The sequence below is a fragment of the Narcine bancroftii genome, chromosome 4 (assembly GCF_036971445.1).
Source record: "Narcine bancroftii isolate sNarBan1 chromosome 4, sNarBan1.hap1, whole genome shotgun sequence".
Lineage (NCBI taxonomy): Eukaryota > Metazoa > Chordata > Chondrichthyes > Torpediniformes > Narcinidae > Narcine > Narcine bancroftii.
This window is the reverse complement of record NC_091472.1, coordinates 175,213,280-175,225,503: the sequence shown is the minus strand read 5'-3', so window position 1 is coordinate 175,225,503 and position 12,224 is coordinate 175,213,280. Positions and strand designations below refer to the sequence as shown.

At 40.8% G+C, this 12,224-nt stretch overlaps 1 protein-coding gene and 1 long non-coding RNA gene across 2 annotated transcripts in view; one reads left to right on the top strand and one right to left on the bottom strand.

Annotated features, from left to right (window-relative positions):
- LOC138761262 (uncharacterized) overlaps positions 1 to 12,224 on the bottom strand; it is a 161,261-nt gene that overhangs the window by 6,716 nt on the left and 142,321 nt on the right. The window contains exon 3 of the long non-coding RNA XR_011356220.1: positions 3,077 to 3,189. This is a non-coding gene — a long non-coding RNA (uncharacterized lncRNA). The remainder of the gene's footprint in view (positions 1 to 3,076; positions 3,190 to 12,224) is intronic.
- On the top strand, positions 5,677 to 12,053 carry hspb8 (heat shock protein b8). The gene is made up of 3 exons (XM_069930439.1): positions 5,677 to 6,290; positions 7,024 to 7,087; positions 11,578 to 12,053. The coding sequence occupies exons 1-3, from the start codon at positions 5,894 to 5,896 to the stop codon at positions 11,747 to 11,749; spliced, it is 633 nt and encodes a 210-aa protein (XP_069786540.1). The 5' UTR covers positions 5,677 to 5,893; the 3' UTR covers positions 11,750 to 12,053.

Genomic DNA, 12,224 nt, shown 5'->3' with positions numbered 1-12,224 from the left:
GGTTGATAGGATAATTAAGACGGCCTGTGGGATGCTGGGCTTCATTAATAGGGGGAATTAGTTCAGGAGTAGAGAGGTCATGTTGCAACTCTACAAATCTCTGGTTAGACCACACTTAGAATATTGTGTTCAGTTCAGGTCACCTGATCAGAGGAAGGATGTGGAGAGGGTGCAGAGGAGATTTACCAGGATGTTGCCTGGATTGGAAAACAAGTTTTATGAGGCAAGGTTGGTAGAGATTAAACTTTTCTCTTTGGAGCATAGAAGGATGAAAGAAGACTTAATAGAAGTCTACAAGATTATGAGAGGCTTAGATAGGGTGGAAAGCCAGCACCTGTTTCCCAGGGCAGGAATAGCCAACACCCGAGGACATATGCACAAAGTTAAGGGAGTCATCTTGGGTAAGTTTTTTTACACAGAGAGTTGTGGGTGCCTGGAATGCCTTGCCTGATATGGTGATGAAGACTGTAACATTGGAAGCATTTAAGAGACTCTTAGATAGGCACATGGATGAAGGAAAAACAGAGGGTTACAGAGTAGGATGGGTTTAGTACTGGGGATATATGGGTCAGCACAACATCAAGGGCCAAAGGGTCTGTACTGTGCTGTAGTATTCTATGTAATCAAAGCTTCCTTGGAAAACATGCAACATTCCTATTGACTCCTGAGAAACTATGGCCCAGGTCTGTTCAAAGTGGAGAAGAGTATTTGGGATGGAATGCAGAAGAGCAAGACCATGTATCAAGAGCATCCAGAAGCCCTGCGTCATTGGTGGAAAAAGCACCACTCACAAGCCACCAAAAGAAACATTCTGCAGAAGAGACTGCAGTTCCTACATTGGCCTCATTAGTCACCTCAGAACGCACAAAACCTTTGTGGAACATAATTCCAACAATACACAAAAGTATCAGAGGACTCGGCAGGTCATGTATTATCGATGGAAAGCAATGCGCAGTCAACATTTCAGGCCAGAACATTAGCTGTCTATTGCTCGCCATGACCTGCTGAGTTCCTCCAGAACTTTTGTGCATTGTTCTATTTCTCTAGCATCTGCAGCCTGCTTGTTTAATCATCTGTAATCCCAATGCACTGCTGAAAAAGAATATGTAACAACCATGAGAGAGTCAAAGTTATTTACTGAAGATTACCGAAATTATTTCTCAAAGTTCTTGTCCAAAACAGCTAGTCAATTGATCTGTTGTGAAGACCGCAGAGCCCACCTCACTGACAAAAGACAAAGGAGGAAAAACCCAACACCCAACCCCAACCAACCAATTTTCCCTTGCAACCGCTGCAACCGTGTCTGCCTGTCTCGCATCAGACTTGTCAGCTACAAACAAGCCTGCAGCTGACGTGGACATTACCCCTCCATAAATCTTCGTCTGCGAAGCCAAGCCAAAGAAAGAAGGAGATGTTACCACCTCGCCATTCTGTGTTAATGGTTAATTCACATGCACTATATCATTTTTACAAAGCATTTCCTGTAACCTAACTTTAAACTCGAATGGTGGATTCTGCTCTCTTTACCTGCCATTTTTATCAGTACAGGGGAAAATTGAAAATCCTTAAGGATCATTGCAAAGACAAGTCAGGAAATGCCTGAGTTTATGTGGGTTCTCAGTCATTGACTAAATTCAATTGGTGAATGAAGAAAGAAAGAATAAAAGGAATGTGGGAATATATTCCATTAAACCTACAGTGATGGTTAACCATATAACCATATAACCATTTACGGAGCGGAAACAGGCCATGTTGGCCTTTCGAGTCCGCCCCAGTTCACTGATTTTGTGCGCCCTCTTCAGGCAATGGTCCCGGTAGATCACGTCGATGGGGGTCATCCTAGGGTACTTAAGGAAGTGGACATTCAGATAGCAGATGCTTTAAGAATTATTTTCCTGAACTCGATAGACTCAGGATCAGTACCCATGGATTGGAGGGTAGCTAATGTTACCCCACTATTTAAAAAGGGGGGAAGAGAAAAAGCGGGGAATTATAGGCCGGTGAGCCTTACATCAGTAGTGGGCAAAATGATGGAATCCATTATTAAGGATGTAATAGCGGAGCATATGACTAGCAGAGAAGGGATTGGACAGAGTCAACATGGATTTACAAAAGGTAAATCGTGCTTGACAAATCTATTGGAATTCTTTGAGATGGTGACAGGTAAAATAGATGGGGGAGAGCCAGTGAATGTGATGTACCTGGACTTCCAAAAGGCCTTCGATAAGGTCCCACATAAAACCCCAGAAAATATTGTATCAGATAAAATACCTGTTTCAACTCTCATTTTTTTTAATAGAATATGAGCTAAGTCGACTTAATTCCTCCCTAGATGGCAAATCTGTTGTATTTTCAGCATAATCCTAGACCAGGGGCCCAAGTGGGATGAGTCGAATAGATCAGGGTGAAGGAATGGATCAGAGCTATTTATATTTTCAGGAAATGTGGCTGTTTGCATGAAGAAGTTTGATCAACATTGGATAATATTGTTATATGTAAATTACAGGTGCAGTAAGCAAAAGTATCTTCATTACCAGAGAAGTTGAGTACACAGTTGAGATGTCTGATTACTATTATCAAATAATTTATTAAGACTATGCTTGGGAGAACTAAGAAAGGATAAACTTGCCATTGCATGAAATGCAGCAAAAATTCATCAGGCAGATTTCTAGGATGGTCATTTTGCCATATGGGCAGAGATGGGGTAGACTAGGCATGTATTCTTTAGAAAATGGGCAGTGCAATGTAAAATTATTTGAATGTTTCACTGGATAAAAATATAGGATGGATATTCCTGCTGCCTTAGGAGTCCAGGAATGGGGATTGCAGACTCACAATACGGGGTGGGTCCTTTAGGACTGAGATGAGGAGAAGGTTCCTCACTCAAAGGCTGGAGAATTTTTGGAATTTTCTTATTCCAAAGGATTATGGAGTTCTACTCATGAGTTAATTCAAAACAGATCAATAGAACTTTGCATATTAAGGAAATTAAGGAATATGAGACAATGGGGCTGAAGTCAAGAAAAAAATAGCCATGCATCAGACACGAAGGAGCATGTCCTGTCTCTTTACATACCGCAATGCCCGTGTGCTGTATAAAATGGTGGACTGAAGCGGAAGTTTGCAGCTTTGGTCATTCCAATGCCGGGATGTCGGAGACTCTTCATAAGTGGTAAAATTGCATGAAGGCTGTGTAAAAATCATAAATGTTTCAGGTGAGATTCCATCCATTGGTGTCCTTCTGATAAAACATCAAGTGGTGAAGGATGAAGTGGAACTGTGAACCAGGAAAGGCTTGAGATTAAGAAAGTTCCTCCTATATGAGAAAAAACTTAAGAGCAATGCAATTGTTGATATATGCATTAAGCAAGGAGCTGAGCATGCAATGAGAATAATGATTCAAGAAATCTGTATATCTTCAATGTATCAGTTTTCATGGATTTCCTTTTCAAAATGCTTAAGTGGAATTACAATGTGTGTTAAATTTTCTTTTTTTACAATGTGGGGTGAGACCATTTCAGCTCATCCCATTTGCTTCTTAATTTTCTACATAGCCTGTTCTCCCCACATTCCTATCATCTCCTATTCTTTGGCTTGGCTTCGCAGATGAAGATTTATGGAGGGGTAAATGTCCACGTCAGCTGCAGGCTCGTTTGTGGCTGACAAGTCCGATGCGGGATAGGCATTAAGAGTCTACAAAACACAGAAATGCTAGAGGAACTCAACTGATCTCGCAACATCTAGAGAGGTAAAGATATATTGTCAATGTTTTGGGCCTGAGCCCTTAAACACTTTTGTGTTTTACTCCATCTGTAGAGTAGAAACAATTTACACTGGGTCAACCCCCAACCTTTGGGATCCAGGTGAAAACCAGAGCATTTGGGGACATTCACATCATCATAAGAAAAACAAACATCTTCCATGCAGTCAGGATTCAACCAAGGTCAATGGAGTGAGGATTCATTTATTTTCAAAAGCTTGCTTGTTGGGATCTGATATGCTTCCCAGTCTATGATTTACAGTGCAGTCCATTTGGAATCCAGGTCCAGAGAAACTCACAAAAGGCATAGAGGCAGCTGTGGGAGCAAGTTTTTGACAGCTTATCAAAATCAGGAAGGGAAACCGAAAGTAATGAGGGTGAACAAGGTAAATTAGAAAAGCAGAAAGGATTGAGCTTCTTCAAGGTAGCCATTCCTGGAAGTGAAGCAGTATTGAATCAAACAGTGATCCAAAACTAATATACTACGGATTATGAAAATCAGACCAGGTCAGAACTTCCTTGATACGAATTTATCTTTCAGGCCAATGATCCATTGTTAAAACAGAAATGTTAATTCATCCCAACCTCCAAGCTCAAAAAGATCGCACAAAGAAATAATTTCTTGAAGTCAAGAGAAGTTCCCATCCACGAGGAGGATAGCTTTCACAACATTGTTCTGCCTCTACCAATGGAAGACTGGCTCGAAGATTTCAGCTCAAAAATATGCCTTCCTCGCAATACAGGCTGGGCCCAGCTGAGTAACACCTCACTTTTGGAAACCCTGCAACAAGCTCCCATTATATTATTGCAGTCTAAGTCCATCGTATGTTCATAAATTAGCGCCGGTGAATAGCAGAACGAGCTTTGCCCTTCAGTTTCAGTACTGAATCTTGCCTGTGTGAAGCCTCGTTACCACAATGAGTGATTTTTGTGTATTTTTCTCACTTACAGACTTATGAATGTCTAAAAACCTACATGTCTTTCAGCATTTTCATTGTACTGACAAAAGCATATATTCCATTACTGCAAACCAACATCTATCCTGGACTCACAACATCTCCTCATTAGTCAGGAAGGCGCAGGCTTCCTAAGGAGGCTGAGGAGGGCAAGGCTACTGGCTACCGGCCCTCCCATTCTTGACAACATTTTACAGAAGCACAATTGAGAGTGTCCTGTCTGGCTGCATCATTGTGTGGTGTAGTAGTTGTGGACCGGAAGTCTATGGATCATTAAAGTAGCCGAGAGGATCACTGGGGTCTCTCCTCCCTCTATGGATGACATTTACAGCCATCATTGTGTGGTATAGTAGTTGTGGACCGGAAGTCTATGGATCATTAAAGTAGTCGAGAGGATCACTGGGGTCTCTCCTCCCTCTATGGATGACATTTACAGCCATCATTGTGTGGTTTAGTAGTTGTGGACCGGAAGTCTATGGATCATTAAAGCAGCCGAGAGGATCACTGGGGACTCTCCTTCCTCTATAGATGACATTTACAGCCAGCTTTGTCTAAATAGGGCTCAAGGAATGATAGAAGGCCCTTTCCATCCAGCACACAGTATCTTCAACCCCCACCTGCCATCAACAAGAAGGGACAGGGGAATCAAAATCAGGACTGCCAGGCTGGGTAATACCTTAGTCCCACGGGCTGTGGAATTAATAAACAGTGTCCTGTAACACTGAAGATCATGCCAAATGTTTATGTGATCGTTATGCATAGTGTGTGCACCATGGGCTGGAGTTGGTCGGGTTGTACAATCAGGTGAACCCTGAGCCAGTCCTTCAACACCAGTGAAAGTGTTTGAGACCCAAGTGCTTCAGCCGGTTTGTTATTGAGGCTTATGAATCAAATATTTCCTCTCCTCCCCCACCCTTCAAGCAGGGTGACAGGGCTGGTAAACAAGGATGAGACGGGACGCTTTAAATAGCCAGCGGAGAGGCAGGGCGAAAGCCAGTCATGGCTAAACTTGGTCAGCACACGTAGGAGGGAGAACGCTGCCGCGGCCCACGCCACATTCCTTCGTTTTGCTCATCGATCAGATCTTACAGATGACAACTGGCGGCCGTCCTCGCCTCCCGGCCAAGTATAAAGGCCGGAGCACAGAGCCGAGCGAGGTGAGCGAGAGTGCGGAGGCATGGCTGAAGGTCAGGTGCCGTTCTCCTGCCAGATGCCCGGCAGGCAGAGGAGCAGCAGGGACCCTTTCCGAGACCCTCGGTTCCTGGACGAGGAATTCGGGATCTCGCCTTTCTCCGACCACTTCACGGCCGACTGGCCCAACTGGGCTCGCCCCAGGCTGACCTCGACCTGGCCCGGCCCTCTGAGGTCCTCCTTCAATGGGGCGTCCCGCGAAACTCCGGCGGCTTGCAGCCCGCCGCCTCCTCACTACACGGCTCGTTACATGGGTTACCCCGAGGCCAGGAGCCCCCCGAGCCTCAGCCCCGGGGAGCCCTGGAAGGTGTGTGTCAACGTGCAGAGCTTCGCGCCCGAGGAGCTCACCATCAAAACCAAGGATGGCTTCGTGGAGATATCAGGTAGGTTGGTGATTGGGAGGGAAGAGTCCATTCCTTTCGCCCACCGCCAAGTAGGCAAGACCACCGCCTTGGGCAGTGCCAACACTGGCAGCTTCCAGGCATCCAGTGCGGGGAAGGGTCAATTCGCCAGTTCTCTCCACCCATGCACTTCCTCGCCTGTTCAATGCCCCCAATGTTGCATTTTCCTTTGCTACCTCTTAATAGTTTGTTGAGATTTCTGCATTTTTTTTTAGAAAACTCCAAAGGACAAATGGTTTGCAAAACTGGACAATGAATGCACAGTTGGTCCTTTTCATTGGGATATTCTCACTTTGTGCATGTCTAACAGCGAAATTTGACAAGTCAGTTTAAAAAAAAACTGCATGTTTCCATAAGCAATCCCATAGAGCATTGAAGGCTCCATAAGGAAGGTCACAGAGTGTTGTGGGGTTGGAGGGATGTGCTCTGCGTTTGAGAATGTTGGCTGTTGGAATATGGGTGGAGTGGACGAGATGCTGTTGGTGTGATGTCCAGGGAGTGAGGGCAGGCCAAGAGACATTGTTGTGGCTGACAATGGTGCACATTAAAACAGTGGCCAAATGACTGCTGGGAACATGACCGTAAACCTGGGGGGGGGGGAGTAAGTAAAGAAAAACAATGATGTTGAATTATTAATTATTTCCCCTGTGAAGTGAGACCATCTTGCATTTAATATACTTCCTGATTTTTTTTTTCCCTTTTGCATCATTCTCAGGAAAACATGAAGAAAAGCAAGAAGAGGGTGGAATAGTTTCCAAAAACTTCACCAAAAAAATCCAGTAAGTACCAATCACTATACATGACTGGGAAGCAGTAAATGTAAAGTAAGAGTCTATTGGATTGAGTCTATGTGTCAGCACCCTTGTTTAAAGTTTGTTACATGGTTTGAATACAGTATTTAATACAAATTGAGCCTGAGCCAGGAAAAAGAGAGAACTTGAGATTGTTTGCCTGCAAGTCCCTTCCTTATTTGGTGAGTGAATCAGTGGGAATATCATTGAGGAAAATCATAAAGATTTTTAACAAAATGGATCCATTTCTGTGTCCAGACTAAAAGGTAGAGTGGCAGGAGGAAAAAAATCTATCATTCTTCAACTTAATGCCCCCTTCTGAATAACACTGGATCCAACTGCTTCTCTCAGTTTGGAAGATTTTTTTTTTTACAAGACCTTAATTCCTCCTTAACATTTGCACTGTTGATATTTTCTTCAGTCATGTTAGCAGTAAGGGTGGGTTGACTTGTCTCTAATACTTCTCTATACATTCTATTGAAATTCTAAATCAATTTATTTTAACTGCACTGATAATTTTGTTCAGATTTTGCAGAGTACATTGCTATGGTAGATCGTAATCCAATAATACATAGACAATAGCCCAACTTTTAATATAAAAACGCTTCTTTGCAGTTGGTGGACCACATCAAAAGTGGCCAAATAAATTATTGATTTTGTAACATTGGTTCAACATTTTAAGTTAATTTCATTAACTTAAAAGAAAATGAGCAAAGTTTACTCTCTTTATTCAAAGTTGAATTTCCTACAAATAGAAAGCAAATATTCAGCAACAAATTGGTTAATACTGGACCAATGTACAACTTTACGGGCAAACAGAAGATTTTATGGACACTATAATAAAGGAATCTTGAATTTTAACAACTTGTAATTTTGCAGACGTGTGAGGATTAAAACCAGAGCAGTAGAATGACTGTATGTTGATGGGAAAAATGAGTTTTTGGAAAAAAAACAAAGAAAATTTTTTTTAAAACATGGTATCCTATGACTTGCTTTTTTAACAATTACTGAGCACAGATTTGTTAACATTGTCTTGGCCTCCAATATGGTAGGCACTTAGGATTTGCCATATGTTGAACTTGCGTCATGCATTGGGTCTCAAGTTAAAACATTTCATAACAAATTTAACTGAGCAATAAGCTGGTAAATGCATCCAAATGACCCAATCCCCATGAGATGTAGTAATGCATGACAATCCATTTTCAAATGCTAGTTCTGCTTGCCAGTAAACAGAAAAGTTTGTCAAACTTCTCTGCACTAAATAACTTGTACCCTGTAGAAAGTTGACAGTTTAATTGCTAATAAACTGCTCCTCTCTTGTAAATCCATCTTTTTAGATGAGATTTAATATATAATATAAAATATTCAGTGCATAAATGATCAACTGCCATCAAGGCAGTTGATACTATTTTAAACCTTTGCTTTCTAAATAATGAACTTTCTAATCTCTGAAAAGCATTTATTAAAGATGAACAGTCTTCATAAAAAATATCAAATTGGCAAACTATATTTGGATAAAGTGAGTGTCAGTAGATCCATGCACAAAATTGATTTCATAGGCATGTCAGGTTCAGCTGAACATCAACAAGATTTGGATGATATTGCAGACTTCAAAACAAAACAAAATTCAAACTATTTTCACTCTGCAGCTTGCCTTAAACCACCTGTCAGTGTTCTCTTGGCAATCTTCACTCATGTCCACATAACTTGTTTCAAATAGACTTTTGTCACCAGTTGTCTTTTGAATTTACTGTATCTACTGCCTCCTTTGCACCACGCAACCCCCCCCCAAGACTCAACCCAATACTTGTCTCTCATAACTCAGAAAAATATGTGGGAAGTTTGATTTGTATATTTTATTTAACAATCCTATTTGACTTCCCATTGTCTCCACTTGGGGGTCTCCTGGTCTGCCGGTTACTTCTGAGTTGCAGAGGGCTTGCAAAACCTCTGTACAATTTTAAAGCATCTATTTCAATAGCTAAGTAATTACATTGGGCCCACAGATGTGCTGAAAGCAATGTGGGCCCCTGAGATACATTTAGCCTCTAAGCATTAAGTGCAGGTGGGGGGATTTTGAATGAACATGAGAGGGTAGTTTTTCCACTCGGGGTGTTGGACATGTTGAATGACTTGCCAGACAAAGTGGTGGAGGCAGGTACGTCAATTTAATTAAAAAAACCAATTTGGTAACAGAGTGGCTGGGAAGGGCATGGGCCTCGTGCCGGCAAGTGAGACAAAAGCAAGAGGACATGTTGCTTTGGCATGAACAAGCTGGGCCCGTTGTTGCCCTGTTCCTCTGCTGAAAGGATTCTTCTGACTCAAAGCATGAAAGTGATCATGTTCAAGTCGGGCCAGCAGATTACACTGACACTGTTGTTAAGATTGAAAACATTTTGTATTATGTCATTAAAATAAACTGGCATTCCAGAAACCAAAGACCTGCAAGTCTCCATTAAGTACTTAAATGCAAAAAAAATATTGCTTTGAATATACCTAGTGCTATCTAGGACCTGACTATCAGTCTTCTGTTTAATGCTTTACTTCACAGACTTTATTAATTTATTAAATAGCAGGTGTGAGCTCATTTAACCAGGTCTGGAGTTCATAAAATAAATAGGAATTTAGTAATCCCAGATCAGAAAGTTTATTTTTAATCTCCTGCTCTCACACTGGTCATTAATAATATGGAGGTGAGAATGTCCAACAATAATAGATCTTCTGAAGATACCAAGCAGATAAGTATAGTTCTGATTTATGGCATTCAGAATTTAGATTAATTAAAGTCTAGTAAATGGTAGATGGATTTTAAAATACATGAAAGTTTTTTTTTAAATGATTTGCATTGCTGTAGAGCCTATCATATCCTTGTCAAAATATCCAAAATTGTTTTTCAGTTAATAAACTTTTTTTGAAACGTGTCACATTGTAATTTGTGAGACTTGGTAATCAATCTGCATTTCATAAGCACCCACAAGCTGCAGTATTGCACAAGCAAACAGCACTGGGCTGCAAAGTGACACTGAACATTCACCATAAGTATCCCAGGAAAGTGACGGATGATTGTGTGTGTTTCTAGCTGGGGAGTCTAGTTTTAGTTGAATTTGAGGATAAACTGAACAGGATATTGGGTATGACTTCATGCTATATTCAAAATAATGCTATTGGATCTTTTCCGGCTGCCTGTCTCACCCATAGTTTAATAACACAACTGTAAGGCAGGGCATTCTGACAGTGCTCCAGACCCAAATTCTGCTTGAAGTTGTTTGTCTCAGTTTTTGTGATGAAGTTGAGGGATTGAGCCTAACCTGTAGGTTAGCACATAACCTCAACTTCAAAAAAAAAGTATTAGAAGTAGTTTGTAGGATGATTCTGAAACTAATGTCTCCTTGAATATCCTCTAATTCTGTTAGGAGTTTTTCTCTCTGCATTATGAATATTTAACGTGAGCTTTAAAATATACAGAAGTGACATCCTAATCGAAGTCTCCCATTTCCCTGATCTACCAGCAGTTCAAAAGCCATTGGCCATTCAACAGGGCTGTCTTCTCTCTTGGATTTCCCCTGACTTTAATTTCTTAATTAAAATACCTGGGATTATTCACTGAATATAAAGACAATTCAACATCCTCTTCAGTTGCAGATGATCATATGGTGACATCTCTCAATTGCTCGGAATGAAATTATTCGATCTACTAATTGTTTTACTTTAATAATAGTTTCATGCTTGGAACAAAATTGTTTAATCCAATATTTCTCAGATATGCTTAAACAATTTTACATGATGCCACTAAAAATGAAATTGACAAACTGGATTAATTACAGCAAAGGCCATTCAGCCCATTGAGTCTAAGGTAACCTAGTAGTGCCATCTCAGCCTCCGTTGCTCTTTTCCATAGACTTGAACATTATTCTCTTGGGTGCTTTGCCAGTTCTCTGTTGGAAATCCTGACTGACTTTCTATCACCTTTAGAGATACAGCAAACCCCCCCCATTAACTGCAATTCAAGCAACTAGCAAAACAATTGAAGAAGATAAATAGGTTAAAAAAAATTAAAATTGGCGTGCTTTACCATTAGTTCACCAAGCACACAATATGCAACCTCAAGCAACTGGAAAATTCATGTATCTGGCATCTATCAATCCCCTTAGGTAATGGATATCAGGGGTTCTACTGTACTCTGTTTCAGATTATAAAATAATAATAGTTCTTTATGCCTTACCCACACCCCCACCCCCAGTAATTAAAACCTGAATCCTTTCCCCATTGTACTTCAATCATTCATCAAGGAAAATCAACACTCACCATTCTTTCCCTCTAAAGCAGTCTTAGACTTCTATATCTGAATCAAAAACTCCATGGAAAATTCTAGTATGTTTTGAATGCACTCAGCATAAAATAGTAAAGGGCTGACGCTTGCAATGAGGTTAGGGCTATGGGATGCTTTGCTCAACCTTATTATCTCTCTGCTTCTCCAGGTTGCCCATCGAAATTAATCCCATCACAGTTTTTGCATCTTTGTCTCCTGAAGGAGTCTTAATCATTGAAGCCCCCCCTGTAAGACCACCTTGCTATCTCTATGGCGATGAGAGCATGAGCATCGATGCAGAAGAAAATGGATTGAGAGGCCAAGAGCAGACTGTTTCTTAATAACTATGAAATTACCTGGCAAATATAAAACCTGCCAAGAAAACAGCATTATTACTTTTATACGAGGCAACAAGGGCTGTATATAAATCATTGTTTATTTACTTTGATACTTCTAGATTGTCTTACGGAAGATATTGATCTGTTTTGCTCTATTTTGTATATGAGAAGACTGTATATTGATTGTTGGTTTTCCTGCACAATAGCATGTATTTTATATGCTGAAGATGGGAGATGGGTTCAATACCAGTCATTCGATAAAGAGCCTATAATTGTTGATTTTGAATAAAATTTAGATAAAAAATTATTTTTTATGTTGCAGTGATGAAATTTTGTGTTGTTTTTTTTTAACCTCTTACCCCCCTCCCCCCATTCAATGACCTTAAAGATCTGAGACAGAAGGTGAGAAACTGGAATCTGTTGAGTTTCGCTAGCACTTTTGCGATTTAACAAACTGGAATCTAAATCGAGACTGCAA

Coding starts and splice junctions, on each gene's coding strand:
- hspb8 (XM_069930439.1), top strand. CDS start 5,894: ATGGCTGAAGGTCAGGTGCCGTTCTCCTGCCAGATGCCCGGCAGGCAG. Junction 6,291..7,023: donor TGGCTTCGTGGAGATATCAG/GTAGGTTGGTGA, acceptor CATCATTCTCAG/GAAAACATGAAGAAAAGCAA. Junction 7,088..11,577: donor AACTTCACCAAAAAAATCCA/GTAAGTACCAAT, acceptor CTGCTTCTCCAG/GTTGCCCATCGAAATTAATC.